Source organism: Oryctolagus cuniculus, chromosome 10, assembly GCF_051225735.1.
Source record: "Oryctolagus cuniculus isolate XC-2025 breed Fujian yellow rabbit chromosome 10, ASM5122573v1, whole genome shotgun sequence".
Classification (NCBI taxonomy): Eukaryota; Metazoa; Chordata; class Mammalia; order Lagomorpha; family Leporidae; genus Oryctolagus; species Oryctolagus cuniculus.
Window position 1 is genome coordinate 4,343,486 of NC_142876.1, and position 12,905 is coordinate 4,356,390.

Here is a 12,905-nt window from a genome sequence, read left to right on the forward strand (position 1 = left end):
CACTGGCCATTTCTGTTAACACAAAAGGGTCCCCTGAGCCCCACCTCTCAGTGGTCCCACCCCTCCAATGGCCATGCTGGGGGCCGTGCTCCCGACATGCGTGATCTTGGAGAACATGCTAAAGCCACGCCCCAACCATGCCCAAAGTATAGCATCCCTGGATGGTGGGGAAAGGGACCTGTGCCCTTCTGGTGTGTTCAGCCTGACAGGGGTCTTGGTCACACTGACTGGAGGCAGAGGGGAGAAAGCATCTTCTCTCATATTCATCTTTTTTTTTAAATTTTTTGACAGGCAGAGTTAGACAGAGAGAGAGAGAGAAAGGTCTTCCTTTTGCCGTTGGTTCACCCCCACAAGTGGCTGTTATGGCAGGCGTGTTGCAGCCGGCGCACTGCGCCAATCTGAAGCCAGGAGCCAGGTGCTTCCTCCTGGTCTCCCATGCAGGTGCAGGGCCCAAGGACCTGGGCCATCCTCCACTGCACTCCCGGGCCACAGCAGAGAGCTGGACTGGAAGAGGGGCAACCGGGACAGAATCTGGCCTAGAACCTGGTGTGCCGGCACCGCAGGCGGAGGATTAGCCTAGTGAGCCATGGCGCCGGCATTCTCCTACTCATCTTAGCAGAGCCTGGGAGAACCTCGGCCTTGACCCCAACTCTGGACCAGGCCTTGAACACGAAGCTCCGCCCCCTATGTGGCCGCTGCCTGGGCTGTGGCCTCCCCTCTGTGGTGCTGGGGCTAAGACTTGGGGGCAGTGCCATGTGCCAGGCATCTGGCTAGGACCTCTCACATCTTGAAAGGCCCTTTCCCCCTCCTCATCCCTTTGCTGGATATTTTCCCTAAGTTTTATTCATTTATTGGAAGGGCGAGCAACAGAGAGAGTGAACTCTTCCATCTGCTGGTTCACTCCCCAGATGCCTGCAGAAGCCAGGGCTGGGCCAGGCCAGAGCCAGGAGCCAGGAACTCAATCCAGGTCTCCCAAGTGGGTGGCAGGAACCCACTGCCTCCCAGGGCGCACATGAGCAGGAAGCTGGCTCAGAAGCGGAGCTGGGACTCAGACCCAGGCACTCTGATATGGGTGCAGGTGCCCCCAGCGGCGTGTTGTCTGTAGGAAGTAGCACGTGCTCATTGCAACGAGTCAAGAAACACGTGTGTTGTTTTTCTAATGGAAAATCAAAAACCTGGTCAGATAACTTGGAGACGAGGAAAGAAAAGTAACTGAGCAAACGTTTATCAGGGAACTTTTGGATATGGGTTTGAAAGGCAAGAGCTGGACCCCAGAGAGGCCCAGGGGACTCTGATTCCCAGGCAGACGGCGCCAGGACTCGGAGACCCAGGACGTCGGCAGGATTTCCAGGGACGGGAACACACTGTGGCCCTGTTTGGCTGCACCCGTGTTTGTGGGTGAGAGGGGGAGGCTGCCCCCCGGGATCCACAGAGGGGAGCTTGGAGGGGCCGCACCCTCTGTGGAAGCAGGCCCTCGAGCAGTGGCCTCGCCCCAAGCCGCTGGTGTTGAGGGAGCCCGGGGCTAGACGCAGCCAGACTGGCTGCATCTCGCAGCCCCTTCCCCGTGTGGACACACTAAACCAAACAGGATGGAAGCCCATCTTAACAAATATTTTCCAACAGAGAGCAAGGTTTGGGTTCAGCAGAGACAAGTCGGAAAAGGCCGCCCTTACGGCAGCTAATGTGTAACCACTGCATTTGCCCTGTGGAGATACCGAGCTAACGATTGCCCCCAGGCTGCGAGACCTGGCGGCTTGGTCCTCTACCATCCCCTCTGATCATGTTGTTCGGAGCTTCTCTTCTTCTTACTTAAACAAAGCTTCACTTCTTTTACACACCGTTGTAAGTCAACATCGACACCAGGACACAAACTCTGACTGTCTCACCAGGTTTCTCGTAACAGCATGGTCTCTGAGCATTGTGTCAGGTGAACCCTGGGCTCCCTGCCGGTGGCCACCCACAGCGCTGTTCCCATGCCTGTGTGTTCCACGCCAGGGCCACCCTGGGTCCCACATGGAGCTATGCCCAGTGCAGCTTGGGTCCTGGGGCTCATGGTGCCACAGCCCGCTCCCCCATGCCTGTCCTCACATGGTGTGTCTGTGCTGTGCGCACAGGCCTCGGGCTGGTCTCTTCTGCTGTGGCATTTAGACCCTGCCAGCCAGCGGAGGCTCCGCCCCGTCTTGCAGGTGTAACACTGCCAGTCCCCTGCCCTGGCGTTCACGGAACGCATGGCAGTACAGAGGCTCCGTGTGTGTGTGCACTGCCCTGGCGAGCGTGCTGGAGTTGCGGTGTTTTGACTTTTCCTTCTCCTCCCCAGCACTGCTGCCCTGGCTGCCCACCCCACCAGCTCTAGCCCGCAGCTGGAGAGGGCGCTTCCACGTGTTCCTGTGCTGGCCTTGAGCTCCAAGGGCACTGCCACGTCCTGCCCGGAGATCAGCGGGCGTCACCCAACGAGGCTGGGGCCAACCCCTCCCCTGCCTCCCACTGCACCGTTGCCTTTGACATCAGGTAGGATAAAGACCAGAAAATGAAAGCCCCCCTGTCCCTCGCCCCCCAGTCTGCCAGGAGTGGGAACTGGGTACCCAGGAAGCAGCTTTAGAGCTGGGGTCAGCGCGGATGCCAGGAATTCCACTCACCAAGTCATGCAGAGTCCTCCGTGCTGGTCACAGAGGCTGCTCTGTGCCGTCCATCTTACCACGACAGGATTAAGAAACAACAGGCTTTTCTGGTTTCTGCTGATCCCCTGCGGGTGGGAGCGGGGCCAAAGCCTCCTGCAGGAGCAGGAGCTGGGCCCTGCCCCTGGCGGCAGACGGGGCGGGGCTTCCTCCAGCCAGCAGCCTGGCAGGACCCTAGCAAAGCTCCCCAGAAAGTCCCGAGAGTGAGAGATTTCTCCAGCACCTTCCAGTGGTGTCTGACCAGCAAGCTTGACCCCAGGGCGCTTCAGCTGAGGCCAGGGTTGGCTTAGACCCGTTCCCAGAGCCGAAGGTGAAGCGAGTGTGCCACGTGCAAGTGCCGGAGATGCCGGCCAGGGACCCGCGGTTTGCTAGGCCCTACAGCTGGTACTGGACGCTGGGCAGAGCTGAAGGGAGTCAGCGGAGAGGAGGAAAGCGGCACTGCGGGCTCTTGGAGGCTGCTTTTTTGCAACTGACCCATCAAATTGACATTTGGACTTTTTATTTTGCATTCAGTTGGTTTATGAAACTATGGGATTGGAATGGGACGGTGACTACCACTCACGGGTGGTGTCAGCGTGACCAGGGAGCTGGCGAGGACCCAGGCTGTAGCCCTCACCAGCTGGCTCTGCACAGGGGACAGCAGTGTGGCACCCGGCACTTGCCTCGGCCGCGACTCTGTGCATGGAATTCCATCCTGGGCAGAAGACAGCCAGTCCAATAGCCTGGTGGCCCCTGGCGCTCCCACTGTGGAAGGGGCCTTGCTGCCGGCCGGGGCGGAGAAGCTTGGCATTGTCGGCATGTGATGCCGGGCTCCCGCAAGAACAATGTCACCATCAGATCCTTGTGCCCTCTGGTCTGGCCAGGGACCAAGGTCTCGCCAAACATCAGCCAGAGGGACAGCCCGGCTTTACACCACTTCTGGAACCTTCCACCATCTGGAAACGTAACAGCAGCTTGTAGCACAAAGACAGATATCCACCCTGAGCCTCCATAAAAGAGAGTGAATCAAGTAACAAGAGATTCCTGGCTCCCCGCCCTCCCCCACTGGAGGACTCTAACCTCAACTAACTGATAACTGAGATACACCACACAGGTGACAGTAGTGTCACCAGGTAAAGCTGGGTGTGGCTGGTGCCGAGGACAGGTGTGGCCTCTGGTTTTGGGGGTGACAGCTGTGACTCCAAGCCATCAGTGATAGGTGCCTGACACTGAACTTGACATCTCAGGCGTGGCTAGACCACATCCACTGCTGTCCCCCCACCCCGGAATCTCATGTGAGTCATTTTTGTGGGAAATACCTGATATACGTCCAGGGGAGGCTGGACAAGCTCGGGGGACAGCAGATGAGATCAAGAAGCAGGGAGACGGAGGAGGACGGAGGGCAGGGTGCCGCCGGTGGGTACTGGAACCAGGAGAGACCCAGACTGAGGGCAGAGAAGGGGGCTTGGGAGGAGGACGGAGCGGGGAGGGGGAGCCACGGGTCAGGGTGAGGCTCTGGAATGCACACAGTGCCAAAGGCCAGGCTTTTTCTAGAAACCTACCATTACTTAGACCATAAGCCCTCAGGCTCGCTGCAGGATTGCTGTGACTTCAAGACCTGGGGCTTGAGCTGCCCTTGATGGTTGGGAAGCCAGGCCCAAGGGACAGAAGGAGGGATGGACCCCAGGGTGGCCACCTCCTGGAAGGGACTCTGAGGCTGCCTTCGGGCTGTGAAACCTCAGCAAGTGGAAATCTGGGACCCTCCTGAGTCCTCCTGTTGGCTTCCTGTGGCAGTCTCGACACAGGACCAGACAGCAAAAGTCGTGCCCACAGGCGGAGCCCTGAGTCTTTGGGTGTGGGCAGGTCCTTGCTGCCCTAGAAGCTCTGGGGTGGGATGCTTCCGGCGGTGCCTGGCTGTTCCCGCTGTGCCCTGGCCTGTGGCTGCTCCACTCTCCTCCCTCCTCCATCTGCACTTGGCCGTCCCCCTCGAGTTTCTCTTCTTAGGACACTGGTGTTTGCACGGTGCCTCGTCCAACCCAGTACGACCACATCACCGCTAAAGAGTCTGCAGAGGCGCCATGGGCAACCACGGTCCGGTCCTAAAGCTCCAGGCGGTCTTTAGAATCTCTGGAGCATGCACCTGCTTTGTATTTTTAAGCACCATGTGCTATTCTCTCACTCGTTCAATAGACAGCCATCTGCCTGATCATGTGAGGACCACGACAGTGTCTCCCTTGTCCCCACCGCCCAAGCACTGCCTGTCGTGTGGGAAGCCCCCTGCCCACAGTTACCGGATAATTCAATGCTTAACCTTGAAGGACACAATAGTTGATTTTCACTAATGTAACCACTACTTTAAAAAGAAGATTTATTTATTTGAAAGGTAGAGTCACAGAGAGAGACAAAGAGATCTTCTATCCACTGGTTTACTCCTCAAATGGCTGCAACAGCCAGGACTGGACCAGGATGAAGCCAGCAGCCTGGAGCTCCATCCTGGTCTCCCACATGGGTGGCAGGGGTCCACACACTTGGGAGATGCTATGCTGCCTTCTCAGGTGCATTAGTGGGGAGCAGGAACAAAAGCAGAGCAGCTGGGACTTGAACCAGCGCTCCAACATGGGGTGCCAGTGTCACAAGAGGCGGCTTAACCCGCGGCTCCACAATGTAGCGACTGCTATTGCAGCTTTGTGGAGGGCGTGCAAGACTCGCCCACTGATAAAACTGTCCGGCTGAAAAACGTACATCGGGCAGAGGGGCTTTTTCCTCTTAGCGTCTTGAGCGCCTGCAGCTTCCTGGGAACCTACAGTGGGGCCCATCGATGGCTGCCTAGAGTCCTGTCACTTCTCTCGCCCACCAAAGGCGTCCAACCTTCAAGCTCCCCTGTGCCAGCAAAGTCCGTATCTCCCGCAGCCTTGGCTCCAGGTTCCAGGTGCCGTTGACCTCCACCACGCAGAGCTGGGCTGCTCTGCTTCCTCCCCAGGGAACTAAGAGTGTCCCTGTCCCTGATGTGTGTGTCACGAGGTGCCTTTCTGGTTGGCCATGCCCGGTCCTCAGCACCCATGGTCAAGTGGAAGACTCGCTCGTGTGGGTTTTAATTCTGCAAGATCTCGATCATTCTCTCTTCTGAGACAAGTTCTCCACCCTGTCCCTGTGGTTCCAGAACGCCTGCTACACTGCGGTCTCTCTCTCTGTGTCTGCCTTCCACATCCCTGAGCCCTTCGGTGCTGTCTTTTCAAGCTCTCCACCCCGCTTCCCGGGTGAGTTCTCTGAGCTGGCTTCCCAGGCTGGTTCTCTCTGTACAGCGTAGACTGAGGCTGCCCATGGAGCTATTTCCGTGATGGTTTTCATCTACAGGGGTCCTAATGGGTTGTTTCCCGTGTCCATCTGTTCCTGGTTCTACGCGCCTGCGTGTGTTTTGTAACTTCTTGTTCATTATTAGGAGCATCAGCCTTTCATCCCCTGCAGATTTTGAACATTTTTCATTTGCATCCACTTTAACCATACTCTGCTGCTGCATTTTAGTGACATTCAATAATCCACCTGCTAAGGAATTTTGTGGGCTACTTTGCTTAATGTCTTATATATTTCGGAACTTTATCTCACAGGCTCCTGTTGAATGACAGTTCTTCTGCCTCTCCCTTCTCCAACTTCTCTGTAATTAGGCATGCCCAGAAAGGCTGGGTTGCTTCCACCTGCTGTTCACAAGTGCCCAGTCTGGGTCCAGGTCTTCAATTAGAGGCAGCATCCCATGGAGAACTGGGTGTGTCGCCTGGAGGCTGCAGGCAGCAGTGCTGGCTGCCTCGGGGCTGTCGCCCTGGGCTCTGCAGATCTCATTCCTCGATGCTGTGGCTTAGTTTGGAGTCACCACGCAGCAACGCTACAGCCTGGCCCCAGCTCACCACTCCTGGTCAGAGGGGAAGGCTACTACGTTTTAAAGCCAATGTCTTTTTCACTAAAACGTAAAAGTGCATGCAGTGGCTTCATCTGAGGTGGTTGGGGGCTTCCTCATGGCATTAGAGCACCCAATCAAGTCCCGGCTGCTCTGCTTCTGATCCAGTTCCCTGCTAATGCACCTGGGAAGGCAGCGGATCATGGCCCAAGGGCTTGGATCCCTGCCTCCCACTGGGAGACCAGGAGGGAGTTCCAAGCTCCTGGCTTTGGCTTGGCCAAGCCCCGGCCATTGCAGCTATTTGGGGTGTAAACCAGCAGATGGAAAATCTCTGACTTTGCCTCACTGTCACTCTGGCTTTCAAATTAATAAAATAGATCTTAAAAAAAAAAAAAAGAGTAAACCCTGACTGGATCTTCATGGGACACCCCCTAAAACAATGTCACATCCAGAGTCCACGACCCTGCAGCCTGGCCCCGCACCAGGCTCCTCGGAGCAGGGTCAGGTGAAGGCCACAGACTCCAGGGTCAGGGCTGAGAACGACCGAGGGCTGTGGCCCTGACACCAGGGGCTGACACCCAGTGCCTGCACTGTCAGCAGGGGCAGGCAGGGGCACAGCCGCTCCCTCCTCAGCCAGCCTTGGAGGGCTCCTCCCCTGGGAACCTCTCCTACAGCCCTCTCCCTTCCCCCACACACCCGTGTCCTCCAGGTGTTCTGAATTCCTTTGGGGGTTGACAGAGGACAGCGTCCCCAACCTGCTGCGCTGCCGGCTGCCCCTGTGGAGGCCCCTGTGTGCCGTGAAAGCCATCTCTGTCCCCGCAAGGCGCTTCTGGAGGGGAGCATTGCACCGTGAAAGGGCCATTGAGACGCCGGACACTGGGCCATTGTGTGCTCTGGGACAGAAGGCCATGGCCCCCGCGATGGGTCACCTACCTACCGCGTGGTGCAGGGCTGGCATGGGCTAGGAGGAGCTGAGGTTCAAGTGCCGGCTCCAGCATTTCCCCATCTGCCCCGACATGGTGAGAACAGACGCACAACAGCTGGTCCAGGCTCCGCCGTGGTTCAGGTGGAAGCAGGTACCCTGAAGGTGGGGGCTGGACGCCTCCTCTATTCCTGCAACCTGTCCGGGAGCCGGCTCCCCGCCCCAGCCCAACCTCGGTGGCCCCTGACAGCACTCTGGGTGCCTGGGGTCCACGTGTGTCCCACAAGACTCCAGTCCACGTGTGTCCCACGTGTGCCTCCAGCCAGCTGAGTGGCACAACAGGCAGCTTCTGTCTGGTGGGCGGCACAGGGCCCCTGCGTGTGCGTCCTCAGTGCCCCCCCAGGGTCTGTCCTAGTGGCCTGGGGCACCTGTTGTGGCTGAACCCCGCTTCTGCACGTCCTCCTCTTTCTTCCCCGCCGTGCCAGAGAGGGCCAGCGGTGCAGGCTGAGCCTCCTGGAAGTGAGGGGACCCCCTCAGCCCTGCTGTCCCTCCTGCCTGTGGAATCGCAAGTTTCCGGTGTGACCCAGCGCAGGAGGTGCAGAGATCAAGGACTCCCAGGGCCTCCTGGGGCTAGAGCGGCCCTCAGATGCTGGAAATCCCATCGCTTCACCAGAAGCCACACCCCTCAGACTGCAGACAACACTGGAGAACCAGGGATTTTGCACATCCCAGGATGTGTCCGCAGGTGCAGGTCCTGTCGGCCGCAGCAAGGCCCGCTCTGCATTTGTGTTAGCAGCGACACCACCAGTGAAGGGTGGGATTTTCCCAAGGGACCTCACAGGCCTGTGAGACACATGATGCTGTTGCCCTGTTTCTCAAAGGAGTAAACTGAGGCATCAGAGGGGTTAAGAAGCGGCTCAGGGTCACAGGGTGAGGCTGAGTGGGTCCCCCCACCCCGCATTCCTCACCACACCTCTACCTCCCAATGCCTTCTCCAGTCTCACCCGAGTTCCCAGGACAGAGGCCTCACTCCCTCCTGCACACATCATCACGTTGGGGCCAGGCTGAGGCCGGCATCAAGCCAGGCACTCAGGGGCCCATCACACAGCAGGGCTGAGCGCAGGCATTTCCACTGGGCAGGTGTAGAACAGCTGAAGCACCTGTTGCTATTCTTTGCTAAAATATGATGCACTGTTCAAAAAAAGACTGCATTTATGATATTAAAAGTAACATCCTCTGAGTGTTACAAAGTGTGGTTGATAATAGGACTAGAGGAAGGAAGGATAAATAATGCACACTTATTAACATTTGCTTATTTGAAATGTGAGAATAATTTGCACTCAAAGTTACATACTATCAAAGCAAAGACTTTAACACATTAACAGTTACTATCAAACACTTGCGGATTGTTCTAAGGGAAATGACCCGTCTCCTTTAATAAATGAAGAGCAAGAGAGGGAGGATCTAGGATGAACAGGTCCAGGAGACAAACCAAACAGATGCCAGCTATAGACTTTATCTGGATCCTGCGTCCAAAGACTAACTGTGAAAATCATCTTTAGGGCCAGCGCCGTGGCTCACTAGGCTAATCCTCCGCCTTGCGGCGCCGGCACACTGGGTTCTAGTCCAGGTTGGGGCGCCGGATTCTGTCCTGGTTGCCCCTCTTCCAGGCCAGCTCTCTGCTGTGGCCAGGGAGTGCAGTGGAGGATGGCCCAAGTGCTTGGGCCCTGCACCCCATGGGAGACCAGGAGAAGCACCTGGCTCCTGCCTTCGGATCAGCGCGGTGCACCGGCCGCGGCAGCCATTGGAGGGTGAACCAACGGCAAAGGAAGACCTTTCTCTCTGTCTCTCTCTCTCACTGTCCACTCTGCCTGTCCAAAAAAAAAAAAAAAAAAAAAAGCATCTTTAAGGGCCGATGTGACTGCTGGTGGCAGCTTGTGCGTTGTGGATGCACAGGAGTGACTGCTGAAGTACAGTGTGCCTGTGGTACTGTTGGGAAGCACACACATGCACCCTTCTTCCAGACAAGCACTGAGCCATCTGCAGATGGCAGCTGTGACGTCTGGAGTCTGCCGGGGAGAGCGGCACAGCTTCCTGCCAAAGCAAGATGGGCCAAAGCCCGCTCGTCACCGGACCTGGTTGTCACACGGGGCTCGCTGTGCTCATCTGCCTACTTCTGTGCCTGTCTCAAGCTTCCCATCAAGATGAGGGAGCAGCAGCAGGGCAGGCATTGCCCTGGGCCAACCCGAACCCAGCCACCGCACCTGCAGGCGCCACTCACAGGTCAGGAGCCGGTGGAGGCACTTAGGTCTCCGTATCTGGACTGATGTGGGATTGGCTAGAGAACTCCACAGGTGGAGCTGCTCCCTGGCTGCCCGTGAGCAGGGCTGACAAGGAAGGAGCAGACACCTCCCACGCAGGAGAGGAGAAAGCACCTGGGAGCCGGGCTTGCGGCAACTTGGGGAGCCTGCCTCCCATACCGCTGTGCGTTGGTGTTGCAGGGAGGGGCTCGCCAGCGAGTCAGCTGGGAAAAGCCTGCAGCCCTCGGGGGAAAGATGGAGTCTAGGAGCACAAAGAATGCAGCGCAGGTGCAGACAGATAGGGTGGGTATCCTAGTCAGACATCGCTGCTGGGTGAGGGAGGCCCCTCTGTGACAGCACCAACTGCCTGCCTCCTTCTGGAAGACAGGGTTTGCCACCAGTGTCCATGCACTTTCTGGGCATTAGCTCTGCCTTGCTCAGCATTTTTTTTTATAAGTTCCTGCCTTTTTTTTTTTTTTTTTTTTTGACAGGCAGAGTGGACAGTGAGAGAGAGAGACAGAGAGAAAGGTCTTCCTTTGCCGTTGGTTCACTCTCCAATGGCCGCCGCGGCCAGCGCGCTGCGGCCGGCGCACCACACTGATCCGAAGGCAGGAGCCAGGTGCTTTTCCCGGTCTCCCATGGGGTGCAGGGCCCAAGCACCTGGGCCATCCTCCACTGCACTCCCTGGCCACAGCAGAGAGCTGGCCTGGAAGAGGGGCAACCGGGACAGAATCCGGCGCCCCGACCGGGACTAGAACCCGGTGTGCCGGCGCCGCTAGGCGGAGGATTAGCCTAGTGAGCCGCAGAGCCGGCCTCAGCATTTAAGATGATGCTTGGGGGTGTGGGGGCAGAGAGATCCTATCTTGTGCAAATCGATAAGAGTGATTGATTAGAAACAAGCTGAGCCCTGGGTAACAGCCTAAGAACTGGGCTTAGGTTCAGAATCCTGGAGCAAGAGGCTCACTCTGAGGAGCTGAGAAAAGTCCAGAGGAACTCTCCTACTTGAACTTCAAAGTGTTCTAAAATGCAACGTCAGAATCCTTTGGGTGAGAGGTGGGGTGGAGGGTTTTGTTCAAAATGTAGAGTCCTTAGCCAAAAAGTACATGAGAAGACGCTCAGCGTCATCGGCCATCAGGGAGATGAAAACCAAGCCACAGGAAGGTGAAACGTCACGCTGCTGGGACGACTCTGATACAGCAGGTGCACGGTGACAAGTGTGGTGAGGAGGTGGAGCAACAAGCAACAGCAAGCTCGGATGCGGCGGGCGGGAACATGACGTGCAGTTGCCAGGGAAGAAGCCCCGAGGTTTCTCAAAAACAGGCATGGAGTCACCATGTGACCTAGCGACAAAACTCTAGTCTGCAACAACGGTCAAAGTAGCTTCTACCTGGGGCTGGCGCCGGGGCACAGCAGCAGGTGAAGGCGCAGGTACCGGCATCCCAAATGGGTGCTGGTTCGAGTCCCGGTTGCTCCACTTTCGACCCAGTCCCTTACGAATCCTCCTGGGAAAGCAGCGGAAGATGGCCCAAGTATTTGGGCCCCGCCCACTACGTGGGAGACCCAGGAGGAGCAGCGTCCACTCATAAGAGTTAAAAGGTGGCGACCACCGGAGTGTGGGTCTACTGACAAGCAGATGAACACTATGAGACGGGAGTGGTGTGGGGGTGGTGGGACTCACGTAATGCGGCATGGGAAAAGAAAACTGGGTTCAGAGTGCAGTGAGAAAGGTGGCAAACCATTCCTGGATGCTGACTTCTCCACACCTTCCTCTATGCTGTACCGTCCCTTTGTAGTCAGCAGCTAGGAATTCTGCTCCACGTTTTTTTTTAATAAGAATTTTGTGTGTGTGGGCAGGAAAACTAAGCCGTGGGGAGAGTGTCATTATGCTGTAGCTCCCTCCTAGCTGCCTCAGCTCGTACCCCAGAGGCCATCACGTACCCAGTAGCTGCCTTCTGCACGCCACGGCACGCAGAAAGCGCGTAGATGCGTGCGCGCAGGCAGTGTGTGCAGACCCCATCCCAGCTGTGAGGCCGACAGCGCGCTCCCTCTCTGCTGGGCCAGGCTGTGCCTCGCCCCGGCCTGTGGGGCTGCAGCCAGGGAGCCGCCCTGGGAGCTGGTGTCACCTGAGAGGGAAGTGTGGCCTCTCCTGGCTGCAAGGTCCCGTGAGTAGAGCTTGACCCCTCGCCTCTCCTGCACTGGGGCAAGGCAACGATGCTGAGTTAGCCGCAGAAGGCGGGGTGGCCGGCGGCAGCCTCATCTTTCTGGAAGCCTTCTTCCCGCAGAGGGGCCGTTCTGCACAGCAACCTAAACCCCGGGCCTGGCTCCCGCCAGCTGGGTGCCCGTGGTTTCTCGTGGCTTCCACCTTTGCCTCTGGCATAAATGTGCTTCGATGCCTCTCTGTGGAGTCTTCTCTGTATCAGTCGTACACTAGATTCTGACAATTTTGTGTGTGTATTTGCAACAGAAATCCATGAATTGTTCTTTCCAAGTTGTCTGGGGACCAAGAAAACCCAAAACATCACAGCCAAATGCGCCCCCTGCTAACTTCCCCGCATGGAAGCCTTGGGACCAGACAGAGCCTCAGAAACCTCACGGAGAGGGGGCTTGGAGGGATCTGCTCCGAGTTCAGACGAGAAAGCCGCACGGCGGTGCCCGGGCTGAACTCGGGCCTCCGCTCTCCACACAGCTCCTTCTGGGATCCTCCCTGTCCCGTTAGAGATGCAGGATGGAGGCTGAACTGACGAAAACACTCCAGAGAAGCTACTAGGAAATCACTGATTGTTTTTAAGAGCAGAGGACCAGCCCAAAGCATGAGTGATGACGTAACTCCCAACACCGCGTCCTTGGGCTGGGACATCTGTAAGCCGCAGTGGCTCGTGGGCGTTTCTGAGCGCCTGGCTGCCCAGGGTGGCACCTGCCCTCTCCAGTAGAAGCAAGTGTGGCTCACAGATCCGCTGGGCTCTGAGCATGGGGGCTACTACTCACCATTCTCCCGAGTTTAGGGTCCATTGGGCTGCAGTGACGAGGTGTCTGGCACTCGCTGGAGCTCCAAGGAATGTGAGCCCTGAGCAGTCACATTAATATCTCTCTGTGCCCTGAGCCACCCCGTGCCCCGGAAGGAAGACCAGGCTGGCATAGTG

At 57.4% G+C, this 12,905-nt stretch overlaps 1 protein-coding gene across 2 annotated transcripts in view; it reads right to left on the minus strand.

Annotated features, from left to right (window-relative positions):
• Positions 1-12,905, minus strand: part of CNDP1 (carnosine dipeptidase 1) — a 41,597-nt gene extending 28,692 nt beyond the window's left edge. Inside the window, exon 1 of one of the 2 annotated variants that reach the window (XM_008261469.5) lies at positions 12,751-12,905. In XM_008261469.5, the coding sequence (XP_008259691.3) occupies positions 12,751-12,774 (24 nt within the window). In that variant the 5' untranslated portion in view covers positions 12,775-12,905. Of the gene's footprint in view, positions 1-2,636; positions 2,777-12,750 lie in introns of those variants that run through there. The other variant, XM_008261470.5, reaches the window with a different exon arrangement.